General features: G+C 50.0%; 1 protein-coding gene across 1 annotated transcript; it reads right to left on the reverse strand.

The window, feature by feature from the left end:
* Positions 1-184: 184 nt before the first annotated feature.
* On the reverse strand, positions 185-25,560 carry BRME1 (break repair meiotic recombinase recruitment factor 1). Its single transcript, XM_075547346.1, has 7 exons — positions 25,542-25,560; positions 22,434-22,602; positions 10,302-10,374; positions 9,999-10,091; positions 5,999-7,099; positions 4,637-4,682; positions 185-744 (listed from the first exon to the last, which is right to left on the reverse strand). Exons 1-7 carry the CDS (start codon positions 25,558-25,560, stop codon positions 566-568), a joined length of 1,680 nt encoding a protein of 559 aa, XP_075403461.1. The 3' UTR covers positions 185-565.
* Between the last annotated feature and the right edge of the window lie 917 nt (positions 25,561-26,477).

Raw genomic sequence — 26,477 nt, forward strand, 5'->3', positions numbered from 1 at the left:
GGGTAGGGGTGGCAAGCCGACTTTTGTCCCAGCAAAAAGGTGGGAATGGATCACAGGAGGGACGGTGTTTCCGTGGGGGTCGGGGTGGGGGTTAAGGGGAGCGAGTTAGAGCGCTTCACCGGAAGAACAGGAAAGCGCGCAGAGGCAAAGGGCTGCAAGCTGGCCTGTGTTCATGAATCATTTATTAACTGTTGTTCCTGAAATGGAAATCCGGAGATGGATACAACCAACAAAGGGAGCCCTATTCCCACACGGGAAAGAAACAAATGCTGAACCTTCCATCACCTCTCCAAAGAGGAAATTCGCAAACCAAGATAAACATCTGGGTGCCCCCCTCCCCCTACCAAGCTGCTCTGACACGGCTGCCTGCAGGCGGCGCAGGTGCCCATGGTTCAGGGAGGGGTGGGGCTGAGAACACTGGCCGGAAACCACACACCAAGCCGTCCTCACCCCGGCCCTGGTGATGCTGCAGGAACCCCCAAACCTTCTGAACAGCAGGAGCGTCCTTCGAGAAAGGAACCGGGCTTGTGCGCAACCCACATAGAGTTGGTAGCCGGAAGTTGTCCTACGCGTCCCTCCAGGGTGGGTCCCCACGAGTGTGACTCCCAGACCCCTTGAAGGCATAGGGTGCAGCAGGCTTTCCCGCCAGCTTGGCCTGCCGGTAGCTGAGGCGTCTGAAGGCTTCCAGGTCCCGGTGGGTGCTCATGATCAGCCGGCTGGGGAGTGAGGGGATCGGTAGATGTGCTGCGGTGGGCGCTTGTGGTGCAGACACTTCACCCAAGAGGGGTTCGCATGCGTGCGAAACCGCCTGCCTCAACGCCTGCAGACATGCTTGTGCATATACACAGGCACACTCACACGAGGGCAGATGTTCACCTATGCACTCGTGCACACAGCCTCACTGACCTGGGGCACACATGCACCCAAATCGTCCTGTCAGAGTCGTGGGGAGGGGGCTGTCACTGTTCTCCAAAATTCAACCCTTTCTATCCTGCTTAACCCTGGAAGCTCCCAAGGGGACCACCCAGATACCCAAGCCACTCCTCCCCTGCCCCTCTCCCACGCCATCCCCCAGCCCAGTCCTCACTTGAGATTGGACAGCTCCAGGACGAGGCCACACATGGTGGCCGTGGCATCCTCCAGGTTAGGACCCTCAACGCCCTTGTCTGAGGAGTCGCAGGACCTGGGAAAGGCAAGGGCAGAAGACTCTGATCTGACTTGGGCCCCAGCCCAATGCTGCACCATTTAGAGGGACCTTTGAGGGGCTTTGTAGCTGGGTTGCTGCCCCTGTCCTCTCCCCCTCCCCCACCATTTACTCTGCCCCAGTTAAATGTTGGCTTGCCAACTGCAAGCTCAGCAGTTCAAACCCACCAGGCCCCACTCTAGAAGAAGAAGAGGCTGTCTGCTCCATGAAGATTCAGTCTCCAAACCCTACGGGGCAGTTCTACCTTGGCCTCTAAGGCTGCTGTGAGCTGGAATCGACTTGGCAGCAGTGGCTTGGTTTGGGGTTTCTCTGTTTGGGGCAAAGTCCTTATTGTCAACACAGCTGGCCGGGCCAAAGCCACTCGTGCCTGAATCCAGTGCTCCCCAGCAGCTGCAGCCCTGTCACATGGTCCCCACCCACCAGGACATTAGGCAACTGAGAGGAGAGGTTGTGAGAACAAAATCCTAAAGAGCCTACTCCAACTAAGAAGTAGATAACCAGGCTTTTCTTCCCAAGTGCCTCTGGGTGGACTCAAACCTTTGAGTTAGCAGTTTTTTAGAGTTTTTAATCATTTGCACAGGCTGGGGTTTCCCTAGGGCATTGCACTGCTTAACACTTGCAGGCAGTAGCTGTGGCCTTGCCCCCAGGGTGGCTGGCTGCCCACAGGCCTGAGCCTCTTGGGTGTCTCACTCAGCCTCGGGTTCTAAAACCTAAGGCCACAGAACTCTCCCAAGGGCTTGTGTGCCATCTGTGCTGGGGGGACACCCTGTAGGGAGAACCAGAGACTAGTACAAGATGGAGAAAGGAAAAGGGCACAGCAGGTGGCCCCACAGCTACTAGCTGTGACCATGTGCAGGGCAGAGGAGACCAGTGTGGCCCAGCCCCATCCCAGACAGCCCTTGAATGTGCCTGGCAGAGGCAGGTTCCCATGCAAGGTGACAGAAGGACAGCAGCATAGGGTGAAGGAAGGATACCCCAAGGGGCTGGTTGGAGGACTCCCCCACCCCCTGTGGTTCCCAGGAGGGAGAGCACCAAGGTGGCGAGGGTACCAGAGCTGAGAGCAGCACTGGGAATGGCACTGTCAGCCTGTGGCTCTTTGCTTTCCTAACCCCCCTACCCCTTGCCCCTGTCCTCTTGGGAGAGGCAGAGATATGCAATATGAACACAGAGCACTGGGGCATCACCCCAGGGACCCTACTGGGAGGATGCTGAACACTCTTCTATGATTTGAGGGTTTGAAAGGCAGACTTAGAAAAAAAAAAAAGGCAGACTTAGCTCTTATTTGGTTGGTGAAATGGGCCTAAAGAGGGGGAACCCAGGCTGGCTCTGCCTCCCCCTTACTGATAGAGTGGGGGCCACATGGCAGATGTGAGGGTGTCTGGGGAGGGTAAAGAGGGGGGTGTCCCCAGGACTTTTTACAGCTTTCTACACCCACCTGGGCTGGAGAGTGGTGATGGGGGCTCTGTTGGCAGGCGGTCTGCTGCCTCCGGGGCAGGCCTGAAAAGTAAGCACACAAATGTAGGACATAGCCAGCTGAGACCAGCCCTGAGTCCTACCCCCGACCCACCAAGCAGGACTCCTTGTGGGAAGAAGCCTCCTGGGGGAGACCAGCCACTCTCCTTGCTGATACAGTCACCCGCCTGGGTGCTGCGTCTCCCTGCAGGCTCCTGGGTGGGCACCAGTGGCCCCAGGATACACCCACTGTCCATAACTAGGCAAACCAACTGCAGGTTGCCAAGAAGCCCACTGGGGTCTTCAGCTGCACGTTATGGGCACAGCCAGGTCAGGGGAAGCAGTTGTTGACCCCGGCCAGGTGGCCCTGCGTCTACTCTAACAGGAAGAGATTCTGCCTGCCCCGCCACCCCCACCCCACCAACCCCTGGTGCGAAAGGGCAAGTTCTTATGAACGGAGGAGCCAGCCTGGTAACCACGGGAAGGAAAGTATCTAAATGTCAGCTGTGGTTGAGTTTTTGCGGCACTGTCAGCTTGGATCATGGGGATGACCTGAGATCCCGCTAAGAGGCAGAGCTACAGCTGGGCCGTGGGGCCACCGCTTCTGGAGAGGGGCCCTGTTCTCAGGATGCCTTTCCAAACCAGATGACAGGGCAAGAGGCTCCAGTCACCAGAGTCCAGGGCCCCAGGATCCAAAGATTCTCAGGGGTGCCTGCAGGGCAGCACTGTCCACAACTGCAGAAGCTGGAAAGGGCCCAAATGTCCCTGAATGGAGATGGAGAAAGGGAACTGCCTGAGGGTCCCGAGTAGATGAATCTTGACACCATATCTTATCCCATCCCACTAACACGGACGCCCCCACCCCACCTCAGCCACCCTTGCAGGACAGAGGAGAACCACCTCCCACAATTTTCAAGACTGCAAGTCTTGATGGCAAGATAGCCTCATCTTAATCTCATGAAGCGTCTGGTGGGCTTGACCCACTGACCTTCAGTTTTCAGCTCATTGCTTCACTCACAGCACTACTAGGGCACTTTGACACCTTGTAAAGTCATCCCCTGTCGGCGATCAATTCTGACTTATAGCAGCCCCGTAGACTGTTTCTGAGACTAAGTCTTCACAGGAGCAGTCAGCTTTGTTCTCCCACAGAGTGGCTGGGATCTGAACCACTAACCCTTTAGTTAATGGCCCAACATCTAGCTCATAGCACCGGAGGCAAATCCCAGAGACAGGAGCAGATTAGTGGGGCCAGGGGCGGGGAAGTGGAGTGGCTACTTTGCAAGGATTGGGGGGAGGGGGGAAATTATGGGAATGTTCTGTTTGGGGACTGTGGAAATGCACAGATAAGCAGCCCTGGTGGGGTAGTAATTATACATTAGGCTACAAACCATGAGGCCAGCAGCTTGCAACCACCAGCCACACTGAGGGAGAAAGGTGGGGTTCTCGGTCTCAGAAGCCCACAGAACAGAGCCAGTTCTACCCTGTCCTATAGGCTTGCTGTGAGTCAGCATTGACTCAGTGGCAGAGTTTGGACTTTTCATTTAAAGCTCTTTAAAAAATAGAGCAGGTCCTGCCTATAACCCAGTGATTCTTGGAGTGACTGCGGCCCCCATAGGGTACTTGGCAATGTCTGGTAACATGTCAGGTTGTGATAATGGGGGGCGGGAAGGGCTAATGTCACCTGATGGGTTGAGGGCAGGGAGGTTGCTACATACCCTACACTGTGTGGGATGACCTGCCACAGGCAGTGATTTGGCCCCCAGCACCAGTGGAACCAGGGGGAGAAGCCTCACAGTACTCACATACTGGGTCACCCCTCTTTTCTGTAGGCAATGTAGCAACTTAACTCCATTTCAATGTCCTTCACCACTGAATTCTTCTTGCCCAAGAGTCGTTCTCATGCTCAGCAGCTCCACTGCTGCTCCCCAGGACCAGGGGCTCTCCTGATGGGGCAGAACCTGCCCTAGGACTTGTGCTCACCGGGGGAAGAACCCAGGATCAGCTCTTTAAAGGACTCCTCCAGCTCCTACCACAGGGCCACACTGGGGACGCTGCTGATGGTTCAGTTGCTCAGTCCAGCCTACCCGGTCCCCGTTCTGCCCCACCCAGCCTTGGTCCCTGAGCTGAGGCTTCATCTGTGCTCACTCGGAAGCTGTGTTCTAGGAACCCTCAGTGTCCAGCTAACCTGACTCATGGTGACCCCTATGTGTTGGGGCACAACTGTGCTACCCAGGGCTCTCAACAGCTGGGTTTCTAGAAGTAGGTCTGCAAGTCTTTCTTCCCCCCTTCTGGTCAACAGCCAAGCTAGTTCACCATGCTGCACCACCTCTTTACAGGGGAAACCAGGCAGAATGAAGATGCCCCCTCAGGAGAACCAGGAGGCCGAGGCCACATCTGACAGGTGCAAGTGCTCCATAAACAGGTGCTGACAGGAATGACCACAGAAATGGGCTCCTCACCCCGCCGACAGCGTGGCTGAGGTGCAGTGTCAGCACCTCACCAGCCTGGGGGCCGGCTGCTTCCTCTGCTCACTGTGGGCCCCCTCCGGCAGGTGCCTGACCCCTTCAGTGTCCTGTCTGCACCTGTGTGTGCAAACTGCTGCCTGCCCCTACCCCCTGTGGTTGCCAAGCCCTCAGCCAGGCGCAGGTGCACCAACTGTCAGGAACCCCACACCTCCTGAATGGAGGCAGCCACCTGCCCTGACAGGGAACCAGGGGCATCTGGCATAGACTCTGTTGCCAAAGAAGGCAACACCTGGGCAGCTTTTCCCACTGCCCTGTCAGGTGGGCAGGTGTCAGGCAGTGAAGCCCTTAAAAATCACAGCGGGGAAGCAAACACACACACACGAACATACACACATGTGAACAAAGACATACACAAATACATACACATAAATTAAACCAAATTGGCTGGGTCCACTGCACATGGGCAGCGGGGCTTCAAGGCTATCTGTAACTGGTTTCCTTTTTTAAAATGCACTTTTATACACATAGCTATTATTTGAAGTTAACTAATAGAATCCTGTTGGAATGTCCAGTGACCCTATGGATGAGCAAAGGTTCTTGTGGGGAGGTCGGGGAGACCCCAGGGCTGAGGGAAGGACTTCAATGACTGCTTGGGCAGTGAGGTAACTGCTCCTAAGAGGCCCCCAGATTCTTCCACTGCCCTATGGGGCAGGCCCCTCAGAGGCAGTTCTGACCTTCCCAGAAAACGACTTACCATCACCCAGCCCTGTTGCCACTCAGATTCCTGAAGGCCCCTGCAGTAGTTTGTGGAAGGGCTCCTCGCTAGCCAGAGCCTGCCCTGGAGCAGGCTGGGGGTGGGCCCCAGGGAGGCTCTTACCTGTTCAGGTGGGGCTTGGAAATCGGGGCAATCCAAAGCATCCTGCATCTGGCTGTCGGGCAGGAAGTCAAGTTCCATGGGCAAGGCGTCCCCCCAGACAGACTGGTCCATGGTGTTGGGAGCAGAGCAGGCCCCAGGCTCCTGGGGAGGGCCATCCAGCACCTCCCTTGGTGCTAGTGGGCTAGTGGCTTGGAGGGGGAGGCCATGTCCTGAGGACTCAGGGACTGGCTGGCTGCCACTGCTGGACTTGACTGCCTTCTCACCCTCAGATTCCACTGGGGAAGGCAGCATGCAGGTACCCGCCTGCACCTCCTGAGCAGGCCCTGGCATCAGCTTTGAATCTGCACCTGGACTGGCTGCTGGGGCTAGAGGCCAGGGATCACTAACATTTACAGTAGACTCTTGGTTCCTGTGAATGGGAGCTGGGGAGGCTACTGGGGACCCGGGGGTATTGCTCGGAAGCTGGTCCTCTAGCCTTGTCTCCCCCGAAGCCTCCAAGTTGCTCAGCTGGACCCCATTGAAGCCACTGTCAGGGGCCTGCCCACCCAGCATGCCCCTCTTGGGTGGCTCCAGTGGTGGTGCTGTGGGGTCTGTGCTCTTATCTGTGGTGACCAGGAGAGGCTGACTGGGGGTCTGCATGTACTCGGGGTGGACCTGAGTGGCCAAGCCGGGCTCTAGCACACTTTCTCCTTGAGCAGGGCCTGAGGTGCCTGGGACATCACTGTCTTCCTCATGGGGGCCTTCTCCATGTGAGTCCCTTCCTTTAGACTCACTGCTTGGTGGGGACCCTTCCTGGGCAGGACCCTGGGAAGCCAGACCATTGTCCCCAGGCTGTTCTACTGGGGGCCCAGGCTCTGAACTGCTGCAGCCCCCATTGAGAGCACAGGCCCTGCTTGGCTCTGACAGAGGTTGCTGGCTGGCTCTCTCTGAAACAAAGGAGCTGTGGGTGGATGTGCCAAGCAGAGAAGCCCCACTGCCAGGCCCGGGCTCCAGGGGGAGCTCTTGGCTGTGCAGCTGGCCCTGCTCCAAGGCAGCCAGTTCCAGGGATGCCTGTAGTTGTTGACTTCCTGCCTTTGGGGCAACAGGCTCCAGCAGCATTTCCTGTGGAAAGAAAGACAGCAGAGCACTCACTGGCCACCCCTGGGCAGACTGTCCTGATGCACACTGTCCCACCTGCCTGCACATCCCCCAACACTCCACCCGGAGCCTGGTGTCCTCTCTGGCCAGGCAGCAAGGTTGGCGAGCTCTGGTGGCAGCTTCCTGGTCTTGACCAGGGACTTCAGTTGTGTAACTAGATGTTACTACAGGGGGAAGGCCAGAGCAGGGCGTGGAGGACTTCTTTGTATGGTCTTTCTAAGTTCCTGTGTCTAGAATTGCTTCAAGATATATAAAAAGTTCAAAAAGCAAAAGCTAAACACTGGTGTCCCTAACAGGTTCTCCCTTGTCATGGCAGCACCACTCCCGCAAGGGCAGCACAGCAGAGTCAGGGACTGAGAAGACGCAAGAGAAGACAGATGTCTTTTTGGAGTGATTGGGAAAAGTCAGGCCAAGTGAACCCTCACGTGTGCTGCAGTGTCTGCCAGCAGGAGTACAGCCAAGGGACTCAAGCCCCTTGAGCAAATGGCCACTGTCCATGAGGGCCAACAGGTGGGAACTGCCCGGGCGTTCTGCAGCAGTTCAACAGAGGCCCAGGGTGGTGGATGCATGCAACGGGACATTGTTGGTGCGTGCCTTGGAGTTGATTCTGACCCACAGCGCATAGCGATTCTGCATAGACCATAATAGAGCACTGCTTGGCCTTGTGCCATCCCCACAAGTGTTATGTCTGAGCCTATTTTTGCAGCCACCGTGTCAGTCCATCTCCCCAAGCATCTTGCTCTTTCCTTGGCTGACCCTCTACTTCACTAAGCATGAAGGCATGCTACTTGGTCCTAAAAAGGAACATGGCACTGACATGTGCTTCCACGTGGATGAACCTCACAAACACCAGAAACAGTGAGAGAGGCCAGATGCCAAGGGTCACATGTGTGATTCCATTTCCTTGAGCCCTGTGGACTGGGTGGACCAAGACAGGGAGAAGATGGGTGGTGCAAGTAGGGAGGAACTGCTAATGGGGACCAGGTTTCCCTTTGGGGGTGATGAAAAAGGTCAGGAACTTGACAGGGGTGACATGAATACAATCAATGTCAATGAATGAGACCCTTAAAATGGCTGTAATGGAAAACTCTATGGTTTTATCTATTTCACCACAATAAAAGCTTTTAAGAAGCAAGCACAAATAACCACCAGAGCATCTGGCTAGCATTGACACCCAGTCCGTGGGCTGGTGAGGTGCTGACATCACAGACAGTGCCTGGCAGAGTCCTGGCAGTGAACTCGGGAGACCCGTTGCTGTCATTATGCCTCATTTACAAGGTTAAGTAAGGGTGGGCGAGCAGCAGAGGTGGGACACAAACTCTGTCTCATTCAAAACCCATACCTGAAACGTTTACACCCTACTGGCCCTGAAACTTTGCGACACACGAGCTGCAGAGAAAGAAGTCCACAAGGGGGCACAGAGCTCTGCCCAGCATGCACTCCTCAGCACTGCTTCTTCCACAGTTCTCAGCACAGGGACTGTGCACTACAGATACCCACCAGTTCTAGTGCCGCAGGCCATCAGCCTGCTGAATCTCACACACTTACGTCTTCACTTCATCAGGAAGCTGCCCACTCCTGCCTTTTGATTAACTTTTTACTTTGAGACACTTACTTATAAGGAGCCCAAGCACCCTGAGCTCGGTTTACCACAGGCCTGCAGCAGAAGCCCCCTGCAGAGCCATGGGTGCAGGGCAGATGGGTGGCCCAGGTCCCTCCACCTCTCACCTGCTGCCCTGTCAAGTCTGGGCTAGGAGCCCTGCCTGAGCTCCTCTTTCCACCAGTTTCTTCTGCTTGTGAGGAGGCCCCATCAAGTCTCTGCTCACATATGCACGTTACACACTTGGCCAACACTGCTGGCTTGGTTCCTGGCAGCATGGGAACGAGTCTCCCAGCTGTAGCACAAGGAGTGCATACCAACCACCAGCTGCAGGGAGTGACCCGCTGGCCACAGGGTCTGACACCAACGGTGGAAGCTGCCCTAGCCCCGTCGCTATGTGAATAAGGTGCTACTCATCTGCTGCCCGTGTGTAAACCACGCTCTTGTTGGTGACCCTGGGCTTTGCCACAGCAGTAATTTCACAGTGATGATAATGATCCACTTCAAGCATCTCATTCAGATTTCCCCACTGTGACTTGGACTCATTCAGCATGTGTCTTACTTTCTGGACAATTTTGTCACTTGTGGTGGTTTCTGTGTCCACCAACGTCAAGACCCTGAATGGTACCAACACCACCGAGCACAGCCCCTCGCTCCCACAGTCCCTCGTCTACGCTGGATGTTTATCACTTTGCCGTGTCAGCTGTGGGAAGGATACGGGAGCACACGGCACGTATGTGGCATTGACATGGGCTTCCCCCTCTCATTTCTCATGCTTCTCCTCAGTTCTTCCTTTCGATTGCCGACTAGTATTCTGTGGTGGGGATGAACCAGTCACTGTTGAAGGCCATTTGGAGTGTCCCCAGTTAGGGAGAGATTATGAAGATGTGAACAGTCCACAGGCCCCTTTATGGTGGGCACGTGCTACCAGTGACACTGCCATCCCCACAGCAAATGACCAAGCTCCCAATTCACACAAAAGCCCCTGGAACACAAAGGGGGTGAGGGATGGGGAGTGAACTAACTTTGGGGGAAAGGGGTTGGCCTTCCTAAATGCCGCTAGTAGGCCTGTGAGCTCCCACTCTTGTACGCATTCAAACCCCTAGCATGGGATGCGCTGACCATCAGGCGGAATGTTGACAGCACAGGTTTGGTTGTTGCCAGAAGAAATGAAGTGAGCCACGGAGAGGTGCCCTGGCTAACTGAGGCTGGGCCGAGTGCGGAACTCTGCAGGGCTCAGAAGGGCGGGTGTTAGACCCTTACCAGGTTGAAGGCCCCACTCCCGAAGTCCTCTGTTTTTCTTGTCATGGTTTTCTTGGGTTTTGAAAACGGAGGAACAAACTTCCGGACTGAGTTCTGTAAATTGGACAGGACAAGAATAGAGCAGCAAGGACAGTGAGGGATAAAGAACTGGGTCTTCAAGAAAAACAAGTCTGTTTTTTCTCGTTGCTTCAACTGCAGCCCTTGTCCCCGTCTGCTGTCCTTGGTTAGCACTGGTGACAGTGAGAAGCAGCACAGGACGCTGGAGCTGAGAAAGCTGTGCCTTGTACACACACAGATGCTCACCTGGGAAAGAGGGAAGGGGGCCGTGTCCTTCTCTGGTTGCCTGCTGGGGACTTCTGTGTCTTCATCAGGGGTGCTGAGTGGACAAAGACAAAACTGAGAAGGCGCTGGGGCTCCAAGACCAAGTTCTTAAAAAGTCAGGCCAAGGCTTCCCAAAAGGGAGCCCCTTGAGCATCTGCTAAAAAAGGTGGAGTGGAGGCAGCGAACAGTGACCTGGGTTATACTCAGCTCCTAAGAAGGGTGCAGAGTCCCACCTCTAGAATACAGCTACTGTGTCCGAGACAGCACTGACTGCACCCCTTAGGCACACACCAGGAACGGGCTCCTAAACTCAACAGGGATTCTTGAGTGGGCTGATGCCCCAGGCTCCCTATAAGGCAAATTCTAGAAATGGCAAGATGACACAAGAAACACTTGATCCAAACAGCATCGTGTCTGCAAAAACTGGTAAGTATGAAGCTAAAAGCACAAGCAACAAAGGGAAAATAGAGTTCATAAAAATTAAATACTTCTACTTATTAAAAGATAGTATCAACCAAGTGAAGACATAACCTATAGAATGGGAGAAATATTTGAGACTCATTTATCAGCTAAGGGTTTAATATCAGGAATATCTAAAGACCTCCTACAACCCCAAGACAAAAAGGCTAATCACTCAATTTGGAAATGGGCAAATATCAGACATTTCTCCAAAGAAGGTGTTCAAATGGCCAGCAAGCCATGAAGAACGCTCGACGGCACTAGTCTTTCCTGTGTGTGCCGCCAGTCAGCTCTGACTTGCACTGGCCCGGTAGGACAAAGTACGTACCACAGGCCCCTAGGCTTTCCTAGGCTGCAGCTATAGGGAAGCAGAAGGGTTTTCTCCTGTAGAGCTACTGGTGACTCCATCCACAAAACCTTTTTTTCTTTATTAATACAGTATTTATTTGTCTTCCCTCTGTCACACCCTGAGCCAATTACTTTCCCCAGGCTGCCCTGGGAGATGCAGGGAAAGGAAGACATAGGGCAGGCAAGACCCAGGGCAGAGAACTATGGGAGGTGGCGACAGCTCCTTCACATGGTGAAGAGGATGAGGAAGGCCATCAGCAGGCAAAAGAAGTCCAGGACCCATGAGAGGGCAAAGCCCAGAATGGCACAGAAGAAGAGCTGCTGCTTCAGAGAAGGGTTTCTGGCATGATCAATGATGAGGCTCCCAAACCTAGTCCCAATGTGTCTCAGAGCCCGCACTCCATCTGTGACAGCCCCGACACATCCCTTGAGATGGTCCTGGTCTGGAAGCTTCAACTAGGGATAAGAGAGGTCAGGGAACGTGGGGCTGTCAAGCTGCTGCTGTCAGTGTCTCGGGCTATTTCTGCACCAACACAGACAATGGTCAGCTCAGCAGCTGGGAGGTGCTCCTGACCAGGGAAAGGGTGGAGACAAAGTTGGCACAGGCATACATTTTTAGGGGATGAGGGGTGGTGGCAGGTGAGTTGCTCCCAGTGCAGACAAGACAGAGAGGGCCATCCATCAACCTCTTCTTTAGTCAGCAGCCCAGTGCCAGTGATTACTGCAACTCAAAGCCACAGGGAAGCACTACTGCACCCCACTTGGTTGGCTATTATCACACACACACACACACACACACACACAGATAGAGGAGAGAGAGAGAACGTGTCAGTCAGGATTGGGAGACACTGGGATCCTTATTCATTGTTAGTAGGTACATATGAGGGGTTAGCCCCACCAAAAATAATTTTTTTTCAAAGCTATGTAGTAAATTTTTTGTATTAGAATTTTTTATATAAAACCTTATCACCTTCAAAGTGCTCTCCATTATACTTAATACATTTGTCAAATCTGCAATTCCATTATTGGAAACATGTTTCAAACCCATCTGGTTGGATGGCTGACAGCACCTCCCTTGTTTTTTTCTTCACCTCTTCAATGTCATCAAATCACTGTCCTTTCATGTCCCTCTTCATTTGTGGAAACAAAAAGAAGTTGTGCAGAAAGAAGGCAGGTAAGTAAGGTGCATGGGCCAAGAGAGGCATGTTGTTTTTTGCCAAAAACTGGTGCACTGAGATGGCTGTGTGAAGAGGTGCATTGTCATGCAGTGTTGTCCTACTCCCCTACCCCCCCGTCTGCCACAAATCAGGCCTTTTTTGTTACTCTCTTTTATGCAATCTTTTCAGAACATCCATATAGAAAGCTTGATTAAAAGTCTAATAGTCTGGTAGAATGAAATCCAAATGTACTACAAATCAACATTTTAGTCGATTCAGGAAGTTAATGAACGTCCACAATGAGGTTTGTCATTCATTGACATTTCACCTTTTTGGAAACTCACACACTTTAGTTGTTCCCATAGTGCTGTCCTTTTAAGCTGTGTTCAACATCACAACAGTTTCTGCAGCATTTTTCCTGAGCAGGAAACAAAATTTCACAGCCACATGCTGCTCTCTTAAATGGGCCATCACAAAAAACGAGGTTCGAGCAAAATTGCTTTTACAAAAACATCATTGTGACCAGAGACGCCACTGGGTGCACTAACTCAGAGCAAGGTGCTTAATGCTTGCCTAGTGGGAAAAATGCATACTACGGAAGCTCTGCTCCACCAAGTTCAATTCTGGGTTTTTGTTTTTTTTGGTACCACTTCCATACAGTGGTGTAACCATTGTGATAAAGTTTAGTTGTTCCTCACAAAGTTAAATCACGAATTGCCATCGGACACAGCAAATCCACTCCTTCGTGCGTATGTATGTATATGTACACAGAGATATACACACACACAGAACTACATGCAAGTGGGCAAGTACCAATGTCCACAGCAGCATTATTTACGATAGCCCAAAGGTAAAAACTGCCCAAGTGTTCATTAATAGACGAATGGGTAAACAAAGGATGGTCCCTCCATAAATGGAATCTTATGCAGGCATAAAGAGAAGTGCCATAGCACGGTGAACCTTGAAAGCATTCTATTGAGGGGAATAAGCCAGAATCAAAAAGACAACTATTTTAGGATTCAACATAGCTGAAATATCGAGAATAGGCAAACGCACAGAAGCAAAGGTTTATGAGTGGCTTCCCAGCCCAGAAGTGTTATTACTGGAAGAGAAATCGCACAGGTGTGACGTCTCCAGACCAGTTTTGATTGAAAGAGGTCTAGAGAAGAAGAAAGCTGGAAGAAAAAAAAAAGGAGCCAGAAATGGCTCTGCCCCAGGCATTTGTTTCTGAGCTACCCACTAGTTTCACTGAGGGGGACAGGATGGAGTACTGGACTGTGAAAAGTAAGGTGAAAAGAGAAAAGACAAACTCACCACCAATATTTTTTTTTACTACAAACTAATCAATGAAACAGGGACTTCAAAAATATGAATCAATCAAATAATGTTAACTGATTGCCAATTCATAGTGACTATATATAAGATTTCCTAAAAATATAAACAACAAACTATCTGCTCTATATTTTTGCCCCAAGAATTTATCAATAAAACAGGACATTAAAAAAGATAAATCAATCCAATTCATAGTGATACAATGTAGGGTTTCTGAGGCTGTACATCTTTAGGGGAGCAGCCAGCCTCATCTTTCTCCTATGGGGTAGCTGGTGGGTTTGAACCACCAACCTTGTGGTTAGCAGTCCAATGCTTACCTAATAGCACTCCTAGAAAAGTAGATCAGTGGCTATGTGGGGCTGGGGAGAGGGGACTGGGTAGGAAGGAATCAAGAAATTAAGGGAAAGAAGAAAAGAAAGCAAAGAAATAAAGACAAAAGAGCAAGTATTACTAATAAATTTTATATAGAGGTGTGGGCACATTTTAATGATGTTGACATGAAGTGGCAGGGCTGGGACAAGGGCTTAAAACAAAGAGCTAAGGAGGCATGGGCTTTCATTCAGAGACCTGGATTATATGGACTGACTGATGATAGCTACAAAACTCTATGGCCCTGACAACTACATAGATCAAGTCACCTACCAAAAATTCTATGCCAACCCCACTGCCATCGAGTCACTTCAACTCACAGTGACCCGACAGGCAGGGTAGAACTGCTCCTTGGGTCTCCGAGGCTGCAAATCTTTTTGGGAGCTGAAAGCCTCAGCCTTCTCCTGAGGAGCACTGGTGGATTCAAACTGCTGACTTGGCAGACATAAGCCCAATGCTACACCCCCAGGGCTCACCCATCACCTAGTGTATATAATCTGGCTCCCTGTGTGACTTAATTCTATGCAAATAGAATTTGATAGAGTTTCTTTTACCTTATTGTAATTCAAAAGCACCAGGCCACCTGTCAATTAGACTGGGTACAAACAAGGGACAGCTCCTGAGGATAGTGGGGGAAGATCACGTTGTTGTTGTTAGGTGCTCCTGAGTCAGTTCTGACTCAGAGACTCCGTGTACAACAGAACAAAATACTACCCAGTTCTGCACTCCTCTCAATTGTTGTAATGATTGAGTCCACTGTTGCAACCATTGTGCCAATCCATCGGGTCAAAGAGGAAGATCATGATAGACCCCAAATGGTATCTTCTCCCTGGATTTTTCAAGGAGTCGTCCTGGTGGCGTAGTGGTAACGTCAACCACAAGATCATACGTTTGACCCCACCAGTCACTGCTGGTGAGGTTTTCTGCTCTTGTGAAGATTTGCACAGCAGAGAAGAGTCTGCTTAAGAGCAGTGAGCCTGGAATCTGTGTAGCTCTCTACAGGACTCGTCACGAGGGCAATGGGCTGGGTTTTGGCTTTTCATCTTTACAAAAGCAAGTCCGGGGTCTTTCTGAGCCACTGGATGGACAGCAACCACCACTGTGGCATGAGGGTGCCATATCTCAAATGTGTGCCACTGGGTCAATTCTGATTTGTAGTGACCATAAAGACAGAGCAGGACTCCATGGCATCTCCTAGGCTTTACTCACCACCAGGTCTTTCTCCTGTGGATCAAACGGTGGGGCTGAACTGTTGACCGTTCACTTAGCATCATTTGCGCCAGAACCATTGCATCACCACACAAAAACACCAAGCTTACTGCCATCAGTTAAATCCAACTCAAAGCAACCCTATAGGACAGAGTAGAACTGTTCTTCTTTTTTATTTTTAAACATTTTATTAGGGGCTCATACAACTCTTATCACAATCCATACATATACATGTATCAATTGTATAAAGCACATCTGTACATTCTTTGCCCTAATCATTTTTTTCCTTTTCTTTTTTTACATTTTATTAGGGGCTCATACAACTCTTATCACAATCCATTCATATACATACATCAATTGTATAAAGCACATCCGCACATTCCCTGCCCCAATCATTCTCAAAGCATTTGCTCTCCACTTAAGCCCTTTGCATCAGGTCCTCTTTTTTTCCCCTCCCTCCCCGCTCCCCCCTCCCTCATGTGCCCTTGGTAATTTATACATCGTTATTTTGTCATATCTTGCCCTATCCGGAGTCTCCCTTTCCCCCTTCTCTGCCCTCCATCTCCCAGGGAGGAGGTCACATGTGAATCCTTGTAATCAGTTCCCCCTTTCCAATCCACTCACCCTCCACTCCCAGCATCGCCCCTCACACCCCTGGTCCTGAAGGTATCATCCACCCTGGATTCCCTGTGCCTCCAGCTCCCATATGCACCAGTGTACAACCTCTGCCCTATACAGTCCTGCAAGGTAGAATTCGGATCATGGTAGTTGGGGGGAGGAAGCATCCAGGATCTGGGGGAAAGCTGTGTTCATAATCGGTACTACATCGCACCCTGACTGACCCATCTCCTCTCCTAAACCCCTCTATGAGGGGATCTCCAGTGGCCGACACTTGGGCCTTGGGTCTCCACTCTGCACTTCCCCCTTCATTCAATATGGTGTATATATGTATATATACACGCACACACACACATATATATATACATATACATATATATATATTTTTTTTCCTTTGAACTCCATATAACATATATTTTTTTTTTGCATGATGCCTTATACCTGGTCCCTTTGGCACCTCGTGATCGCACTGGCTGGTGTGCTTCTTCCATGTGGGCTTTTTTTGCTTCTGAGCTAGATGGCCGCTTGTTCACCTTCAAGCCTTTAAGACCCCAGACACTATCTCTTTTGATAGCCGGGCACCATCAGCTTTCTTCACCACATTTGCTTATGCACCCATTTGTCTTCAGCGATCCTATCATGGAGGTGTGCACCAATGATATGATTTTTTGTTCTTTGATCCCTGATAACTGATCCCTCCGGAACCACTCGATCACACAGGCTGGTGTGTTCTTCCATGTGGGCTTTGTTGCTTCTGAGCTAGATGGCCGCTTGTTTATCTTCAAGCCTTTAAGACCCCAGACACTATCTCTTTTGATAGCTGGGCACCATCAGCTTTCTTTTTTTTTTTTTTTAACAATTTATTGGGGCTCATACAATTCTTATCACAGTTCATATATATACATACATCAATTGTGTAAAGCACATCTGTACAGTCTTTGCCCTAATCATTTTTTTCCTTTTCTTTTTTTACATTTTATTAGGGACTCATACAACTCTTATCACCATCCATACATATACATACATCAATTGTATAAAGCACATCCATACATTCCCTGCCCCAATCATTCTCAAGGCATTTGCTCTCCACTTAAGCCCCTTGCATCAGGTCCTCTTTTTTTTTTCCCCTCCCTCCCCTTTCCCCCCTCCCTCATGTGCCCTTGGTAATTTATACATCGTTATTTTGTCATATCTTACCCTATCCGAAGTCTCCATTCCCCACTTCTCTGCTGTCCCTCTCCCAGGGAAGAGGTCACATGTGGATCCTTGTAACCAGTTCCCCCATTCCAACCCACTCACCCTCCACTCTCCCAGCATCGTCCCTCACACCCTTGGTCCTGAAGGTATCATCCACCCTGGATTCCCTGTGCCTCCAGCCCTCATATGTACCAGTGTACAGCCTCTGTCCTATCCAGCCCTGCAAGGTAGAATTCGGATCATGGTAGTTGGGGGGAGGAAGCATCCAGGATCTGGGGGAAAGCTGTGTTCTTCATCGGTACTACCTCACATCCTAATTAACCCATCTCCTCTCCTAAACCCCTCTATGAAGGGATCTCCATTGGCTGACACTTGGGCCTTGGGTCTCCACTCTGCACTTCCCCCTTCATTTAATATGGTATAAATATACATATATACATATACATCTATACATATACACATATATACACATACATACACACACTTATATCTTTTTTTTTTTTGCATGATGCCTTATACCTGGTCCCTTGGCACCTCGTGATCGCACTGGCTGGTGTGCTTCTTCCATGTGGGCTTATTTGCTTCTGAGCTAGATGGCCGCTTGTTCACCTTCAAGCCTTTAAGACCCCAGACACTATCTCTTTTGGTAGCTGGGCACCATCAGCTTTCTTCACATTTACTTGTTCACCCACTTTGGCTTCAGCAGTTGTGTCGGGAGAGTGAGCATCATAGAGCTCCAATTGAATAAAAGAAAGTATTCATGCATTGAAGGAGTGTTTGAGTAGAGGCCCAAGGTCCAGAACTGTTCTTTTGGGTTTCCAAGACTTTACATCTTTATAGGAGTAAATAGCCCCTCCTGTTTCCTGTGGGTTTGAATGCCTGACCTTGCACTTAGCAGCTCAATGCACAACCCACTACACCATCACAGTGCCTACTGCACTACCAGGACCCCTTAAATGAATACCAGCCACAATCAGGTTTTGAGTTTGGCCAGTTGTTGTGTACCCGCCAGTTAACATCAGTCCAAAAGGTCAAAGGAAAAGCCCTATACAATGTCCTTCCTGGATATTTTTTTCCTAATACCAGTGGGTTTGGGACTTGCCCAGAGGGTTTAGTCTAAATTAGGGTTCCTCCTGGTTTGGAAGATGAGGTTTCTGAGGCAACCTAAGGACTAGAGGAAGAGCTGTGCTGGCCTAGAGTAGTGGTTCTCAACATTCCTAAAGCCGCGACCCTTTCATACAGTTCCTCATGTTGTGGTGACCTCCAACCCTAAAATTATTTTTGTTGCTACTTCATCACTGTTATGAATCGGGTGACCCCTGTGAAAGGGTCGTTCGACTCCCAAAGGGGTAGCTTAGAGGCATCCTACACTGACCTTTCCACCTGAACTCCAGCCCTGCTGCTAGATGGACATGCGATACAGCAATCGAGATGTGCTGTGTGTTGAATACATACTGAACTTTGAAGGCTGGGGACAAAAACAAAGGAGTGTAAATTATGTCAGCAATACCATATTGGTTCCATCTTGAAAGAATAATATTTTCAATCTGCTGGGTTAAATAAAAGAAATATAGTAATAAGAGACTTAAAGGGGCCAAAATTCTGGTTCTGTGTGAATAAGTGTTTGTATGTATAGTATAAGGAGCCCTGGTTTGCACTCGGCCGCTAACCAAAAGGTTGACCTCCATGGCTCTGAGGGACAAAGACCTGGTGATTTGCCTCCTGAAAGAGCCAGGAACCCTATGGGCGGCTCTATTCCGTTCCAAATGGTCACTAGGAATCAGAACAGACTCGATGACATGTATAAGGGCATGCATACTGTGAAGAAGACCAGATGATTTCCACTTCAGAGGTGGCGCCAGAAGAGTCATGAAGAGCATGAAAATACACTCACGGACTCGGATTGTCCCAACAGAGGTTTGAGGCATATAAAGTCTGGGAATTAATAAGAGGAAGTCTGTTAGGACATTTAAGATACATTGGGATGGGTGGTGCAAGCAGCTTCAGGGATGCTGGTTGTATTTCAGTTGTCAACATACATATTTTAAACTTTGTTTGCTGTATATTCTGCTTTCTGGCATGCTGTGGTTCTGTACCTGGGGTTTTCATAATGAAACACTTAAGAATAAGCAAACATAAAGGGTGGGCATCCACACAGCATCCACTTTTCTCCTGGCCCTGGCCTCTGGAGAGCTGACGTCAGGAGTGGCCAGGGGCAGGGATGTCTTCCTGTCTGTCTGAGGCGGGGTCCTGAGGGGCTCCGGCTTCTCACCTCTTTTCCAAGTACTTAGGATAGGGCTGCCTGGGGCAGACCTGGGAGTCAGTATTTCTGGCTCTCTGATCTGGCCTTTAAGCCTAGAAGTGCAATGGTCCGAAATAAGACAGAAAGACACACACACATCAGAAATCAGCTGTTTCAAGTCCTGTTATCCATACAATCCTGAAACAGTGGGGATCTATGAGAAGATGCTTAGTTGGACAGGTAGGAGAGGGAGAGTGGGAATATCCCCACAAATACTTACGGACTTGACAGGGGTATTTATATATGTGCATCTACCTTTGCTTCAAACATATGCACACATCTGGTGGTGCACAATGGAGGCAAAATTAACCAAGGAGGGCAGACATCTAAAGTGCAACCACTGGTCTCTCTCCATCCAGAGGAAAGAAGAGGGATGAAAATGGAAAACACGACCACTCACTATGCATGCACTCACACACTCACTCACCACTCAATCAACACTCACCACTCACTCACTGACCACTCACTCACTGACCACTCACTCACTCACTTAAAATTCAGTCACTCACTCACCACTCCCTCATTCACTCACATACTCACTCACCACTCACCCATCATTGACTCGCTCACTCACTCACCACTCACACACTCACTACTCACTCACCACTCCCTCCCTCATTCACTCACCACTGACTCGCTCACTCACTCACCACTCACACACTCACCACTCACACACTCACCACTCCCTCCCTCATTCACTCACCACTGACTCGCTCACTCACTCACCACTCACACACTCACCACTCACTCACCACTCCCTCCCTCATTCACTCACTCACACACTCACTCACTCATTCACTCACCATTCACTCACACACTCACCACTCACTCATCATTGACTCACTCACTCACCACTCACTCACTCATTCACTCACCATTCACTCACTCACTCATTGACTCACTCACTCACCACTCACTCACACTCACCACTCACTCACTCACCATTCACTCACACACTCACCACTCACTTACCATTCACTCACTTACTCACACACTCACCACTCACTCACTCATTCACTCACCATTCATTCACATACTAACTCACCACTCACTCATCATTGACTCACTCACTCACCACTCACTCACCATTCACTCAAACACTCACTCACCACTCACTCATTGACTCACTCACTCACTCACCACTCACTCACACACTCACCACTCACTCATCATTGACTCACTCACTCACTCACTTACCACTCACTCATTCACTCACTCACACACTCACCACTCATTCACACACTCACCACTCACTCACTCATTCACTCACACACTAACTCACCACTCACTCATCATTGACTCACTCACTCACCACTCACTCACTCACCACTCACTCATTATGCACTCACTCACTCACTTAACACTCAATCACTTACCACTCACTCACCACTCACTCACTACTCACTGACCACGCATGCACTCACTCACCACTCAATCAACACTCACTCACTCACCACTCATCACTCATTCACTATTCACACACTCACTCACTTACCACTCACTCACTCACCACTCACTTATCACTCACTCACTACTCACTCATTTACCACTCAATCACTCACTTATAACTCACTCATTTTCTTCACCACTCATTCACTTAACACTCAATCACTTAACATTCACCCACTTACCACTCACTCACTCACCTCACTCACTTACCACTCACTCACCACTCCCTCACCACTCACCCCTCACTAACCACTCTCTCACTCACCATTCACTCACTAAGCACTCACTCACCACTCACTACTCACTCACCCCTCACTCACACACCATTCACTTACCACTCCCTCACCACTCCCTCACACACTTCATGACCTCTCACTCATTCACCACTCACTCATTCATTTACTCACCACTTACCCTCTCACCACTCACTCACTGACTCACCCACCACTCAAAGAAAAAAAGAAAAGAAAATGGAAAGCACTAGTCCAATGGGCTAGTCTCCACACCACACCCGAGACCAGAACTAGATGATGCCTGGCTATCACTACCAACTCCTCTGAGGAAAAAAAAACACACATTAGAAGGTTCCGGATAGAGTGAGAGAAAAATGTGGAACAAAACTCAAAATCATAGAAGAGATCAGACTTACAGGTTGAAAGAGATTGGTGGGACTCCCAAGACTTAGTCACCCTTCAGGTCTGGAATGGAGCTCTGGTTGAATAACCAACAAGATAAGATCAAAAGGGCAGCATTTACCCAAGGACAAAGCTGGGGGGTCACGCAAGAAAGAGGAATGCAAACAGAAGATGCAAGGAAAAGTGGGGAAAGTGATGGCAAAGTGAGGGGATTGCTCTGAAGTGACCCAGACTTTTTTTCCTCAAGGTCATTACTGTTGATGAGACATGATTCTATTCTTACGACCCTGAAACCAAACATCAATCAAGCCAGTGAGAGATGCCACATCACCTCACCCCAAAAAAGCTCGTCAAGTGAAATCAAAGACCAAGATGATGCTTTTTTTTTTTTTTAATATGAGGGGAATAGTGCATTTGGAATTCATTCCACCAGGTCAGACTGTTAATCAAGCTTTCTATTTGGAGGTTCTGAAAAGATTGCATAATAGGATATGACAAAAAGAGCCTGATTTGTGGAAGAAAGGGGATTGGTGTTGCCACCATGACAAGATGTACCTGCTCATGCAGCCATCTCAGTGCACCAGTTTTTGGCAAAAAACAGCATGCCTCTTGCCCCACGCACCTTACTCACCTAACATCTGGTGATAAGGGTTGTTTTATAAAACAAATTCTTAATACATTGCTTTGAAAAAAATTCCAATTTTGGGTTCCCCCTCATACACGGTCCTGGATGAGTGTGTGTCCGTCTGAGACTGACTTATATCACTGGGCATGGTTTCAAGGCTTCATATTCTTCTTGATTAAAGGCTGAAGGAGTGTGAGATATGGGATTGGACCAACAGACAAGACATCGAGTTACATTCTGTAACTGAGTGCGACCTTGAACAACTCAAGACTTCATATGCTCAGGGTTAAAATATTGACCTTTCTTGCAAACAGGACAGACAGACACCTCATGAGAGACACCTGCAAGGGGGGCATGTGGACCCCACCCCTCCCAACCCCAGTCCCCATAGCTGGAATGTTCTGAGCCACCTACCTGGAGGCTGCCACTCTGGCTTGATTGCCATTGGGCTCTGCAGGGGAAGATGGTCCCAATGTATCTTCGGACTCTTCAAGGGCAGGCAAACAGCCCAACTCCGGACTCAGATGGGCCTTGTCCAAGCTGTCCAGCTTTGGTTTCTTTGGAGGTTTCAGGGAATAAATACCTTCTCCAGGTTTAGAGAGACAAAGAGAGAGAAAGGGATGGTGGGGGCTATTAGAAGCATGCATTGCCAGTGCTGATGCCAGATACAATTGAACCACTGGTGCAGCCCTGCTCCAAAGGCGAGGGAGATGTTTTTACCCTCTCGGTGAGGGAGGCAGGGGATCCATTTCCGGGAGGTGGGACCTACAGGTTCACTAGGCCACAGACTTTAAGGGACTTTTATATATGGGCTGGCCATCATGAGGCTGAAGGCCCAAGGTAGTCTGGCCTCAAACCTCATGGGGCCTGTAGACCCAGCCCACTCAATCTCTGGGGAACTGGGGAGAGGGTGTGGCCAGAAGATGGGCCATCCCTGTCTCCTCTCCAGTATATCCCCCTTGTGGTACATGACTCTGTTGCATACCCTTCACAGCTTTCCTGGAATGTATTGAGCCATTTTCAGCCCCTAGATACTATAACCAGGCTCCCTGCCCATCTCATTCTCTGCTGTGTCCTGCTGGACAAGCATTGAGACCACCAGGGACTCAGGAAGCACTTGGTGGAAGACCAAAGGAGTCCCTGTTGGCATGCTTGACAGCTAACTGAAGGACTGGTGATTCCAATCTTCCCAGAGGTACCTTAGAAGAAAAGTCTGATGATCTATGTCTAAAGTCAGCACAGTTCTACACTGCCACAAAGGGGTCAGAGGCCACTCAAGAGCAATAGGTGGTAGTGGTGGTGGTAGAGGAGGAGGAGGAGCACCAGCAAATACGCTCTCATGCAAAAGCATACCCTGGAGGCTCAGGTGAGTTGAGATCACGCACTGCTCTAGTTTCGATGAGACCTGCAGAATATCCAGTCTGGGAAAACTGGGACTCGGTCTTCAGCCCTTGACATCGCTCAATTGAGGGCAACAGTGAACTGAATAAAGGAAACTCCCTCACCCAGAAACTGTCCAGATCTCCCTAAATGTGGCCGCAATCTACTCATTTATCCACCCAGCAAACAAGTGGTGAAGATTAATGCTGGTGAGTTAGTTCTATGCCAGCCGCTGCCCTAAGGCCCAGGTGTTAGCTAATCCATCGGGGAAATAAAGCATTCAAGTGGAACATCACTGCTATCCCATCTTACAGGCGAAAACAGTGATGCCAGAGAGGTCACAGGATAGAGCTGGGACTTTGAGCCAGGAGTCTTCGGGGCCGGCCCACTTAACCACTGCCAAGTGGAGGAGACGTGGTGGCATAATAGACAAGGTCAGCAGTTCGAAACCACCAGCCGCTCCTCGGAAGGAAGGTGAGGCTTACTACTTCTGTAAAGATGAACAGTCTTGGAAACTCATAGGGTAAATTCTACGTTGTCCTGCAGGGTCACTGATTCAGGATGACTTGATGGTAGTGAGTGAGGAGTGTCCTTGGACATTTACTGAGAACTTATTGTAGCAGTCCTGCTGGCATTGCGGGTTAAGTGTTAGATGACTAACCTCCAGGTCAGCAGTCCCATCCAAACCCACCCAACCCTTCTGCAGAACTAAGATGAGACTGCCTGCTCCCATCAAGATTTACAGTCTCATAATCCTGCATAAGGGTTTCTGCGAGTTGGGATACGTTTGGATGGCAGAGGGGTTGCGTTCTGGCCTGGCAGTGAGAACAGGTACCCAAAGCAGACAAGCCCAGGCAGGTGGTGGCTGAGCCATTGCTGGCTCAGAGATGCTGTGTGACAGAGCAGACCTGCCCCCCAGGGTTCCCAGGCTAAGCCTGCATAAGCACAGCTTGCAAGGTTTTTTCTCCTGTGGTCTCACTGGCAGGTTGGAACTGCTGACCTACCAGGGAGCGGCAGGGCGCTTAACCACTGAGCCACCAGGGTTCCTTTCTAGGCAGACCCTCCCTTTCCAGCCTTGACTCCTTACCCACCTTGAAACAAAACCATTGAGTGAGTCACCCAACGCCAACTGCAAGGGCTCCCTCAGTTGCCTTCAGTTGCTGGCGGACTCTAAAGTCACATCTACACAAACCCACTGAGAACCTACCCCGCTGCTGTGGGCCTGACCAGTTCTGTGCACAAAGCATTGATCTTCCCCTCAACCACTTCAACCTGGACTGTCTCCAGGGCAGGAACCCAGTCTGCTGTGCCCTTTGACCCCTCAGCCGGATGCCCACCCCAGGGCAGGGCCCCAGAGAGTAGGCGGAGGCTCCAGCGAGTGTTTCCCACACAGATGCATTCCCAGCAGAAAGCATGCAGCTTCATGCCGTCCCCTGGCTCCAGGGGGATCAACAACAGAAACCATGGGCAAAGTGAGACAGCAGACGGTGTAAGATATGAAAATAATAACAATGTATCATTTATTAGGGTGGGAAAGGGAGGGGGGGAAAGAGGAGCTGATACCAAGGACTTGAACAGAAAGAGTTTTGAGACACAGATACTAGTTCTCGTCGAGGGACGAGGGACCCATGTACCAAATAACCAGCAAAACAATCAACAGCAGGGCAGGGCCGCCCGTTTCCTCCCTGTGATCCGTCTCCACTGGGCTAATTTAAGACAAATTGCATTTTAAAGGCAGAACCTTGTGTTCAACACCAGAGGCCAAGAAAACCTCAGGAGGGAATGGCCCCTTTCACCACCTGCCAGAATCTTCTTCCTCTCTCTCTGCTCAGTGCAGAACACACAGAAACAGCTGTCTTGGCCAGTCCGTGGGGTCCACTGAGCTGTAGAGTCTACTGCCAGGAGAGGTCCCAAGGGGCCCCCTGTGGGTGGGCCTGATGTGCCTAGAGCTCCCTGTCCAACATTCGAGAAGTCCCCCTGCCTCCCAGCTGCCTGCTGTTCATCTCCTGCATGGATGTCCTCAATCCGCCAATAATTCCATGTTCTGTCCAACAACCCCGGGAAAACAAGCGCCGCTCCCTGAAATTCATTGCCCACTGAGGGCCGGAAGATGACTTGTGAAAACACACTACGCTCTCTTACCCATGACATCAAAGGTCATCTTGTGAAAGTTTAAAAATAATAAGGATAATGCATGGTAACAGGAAGAGTGTTCTTGGGGCTGCAAACTAACCCTGAGAAGTAGTGAAGAGAACTAAAAACACTGCAACCAGAAAGGCCAGTTTCATTATTCATTAACTTTCACTATAAACTCATAAAGCAATTGACACAAACAAACATCCTGTTCTCAAAACAAAGGATCCATCCTTTTGCAAACGGGGAGGCGTCTTAGACCCAAGACCCACTGACACTAGCCAAATTAAGTGAACATCAATCAGAAGTTTTGTTCAAAAGTTCCTAAGAGTTTGTACACGTGCACGAATGAGGACATTCTCTGTGTTGACTAGGAAAGACGGCGGATATACTGTGAAGTGAAAAAAAACAGAAGTCGTAGATCAGTGTGTTTGAAGATTTGATTAGTCAAATAAAACACCGCTGTGGCCTAGTGGTTGCAAGTTGAGCCGCTCACCACATGATCAGCAGTTTGAAACCACCAGCCACTTCACAGGAGAGAGGCGGGGCTTCCTGCTTTCTACTCCTGTTAAGAGTTACAGTCTTGGAAACTCGCAGGCGAAGTTCTACTCTGCCCGATAGGGTCACACTATGAGTCACCATCAACTTGATGGCAGTTTGAGTTTGGTTTGGTTCCATTTGCCTATGTGGAATGGCAAAGTCTGAAAAAAGTATTGTGCCTAGGTGTATTTCCTATCTTCACGCCCTCCCCCGCCACCCCTACTAGGGCTACATTCATTGCAGGTAAATCTCCAGCACAAGACCGCTTTAAAACGTTGAAAAGCAAAGAGGTTGCTTTGAGGACTAAAGTGTCCTCACCAAGCCATAGTCTTTCAAATCGCCTCCTAAGCGCATGAAGGTTGGCCATTGACTAAGGAAGACCAAAGAAAATTTGTTGCATCTGAA

This window comes from Tenrec ecaudatus, chromosome 1 (assembly GCF_050624435.1).
Source record: "Tenrec ecaudatus isolate mTenEca1 chromosome 1, mTenEca1.hap1, whole genome shotgun sequence".
NCBI classification, from domain to species: domain Eukaryota; kingdom Metazoa; phylum Chordata; class Mammalia; order Afrosoricida; family Tenrecidae; genus Tenrec; species Tenrec ecaudatus.

Coding starts and splice junctions, on each gene's coding strand:
- BRME1 (XM_075547346.1), bottom strand. Junction 10,092..10,301: donor CCCCCTTCCCTCTTTCCCAG/GTGAGCATCTGT, acceptor TCCAATTTACAG/AACTCAGTCCGGAAGTTTGT. Junction 745..4,636: donor GATCCTGGGTTCTTCCCCCG/GTGAGCACAAGT, acceptor CGCCCACCGCAG/CACATCTACCGATCCCCTCA.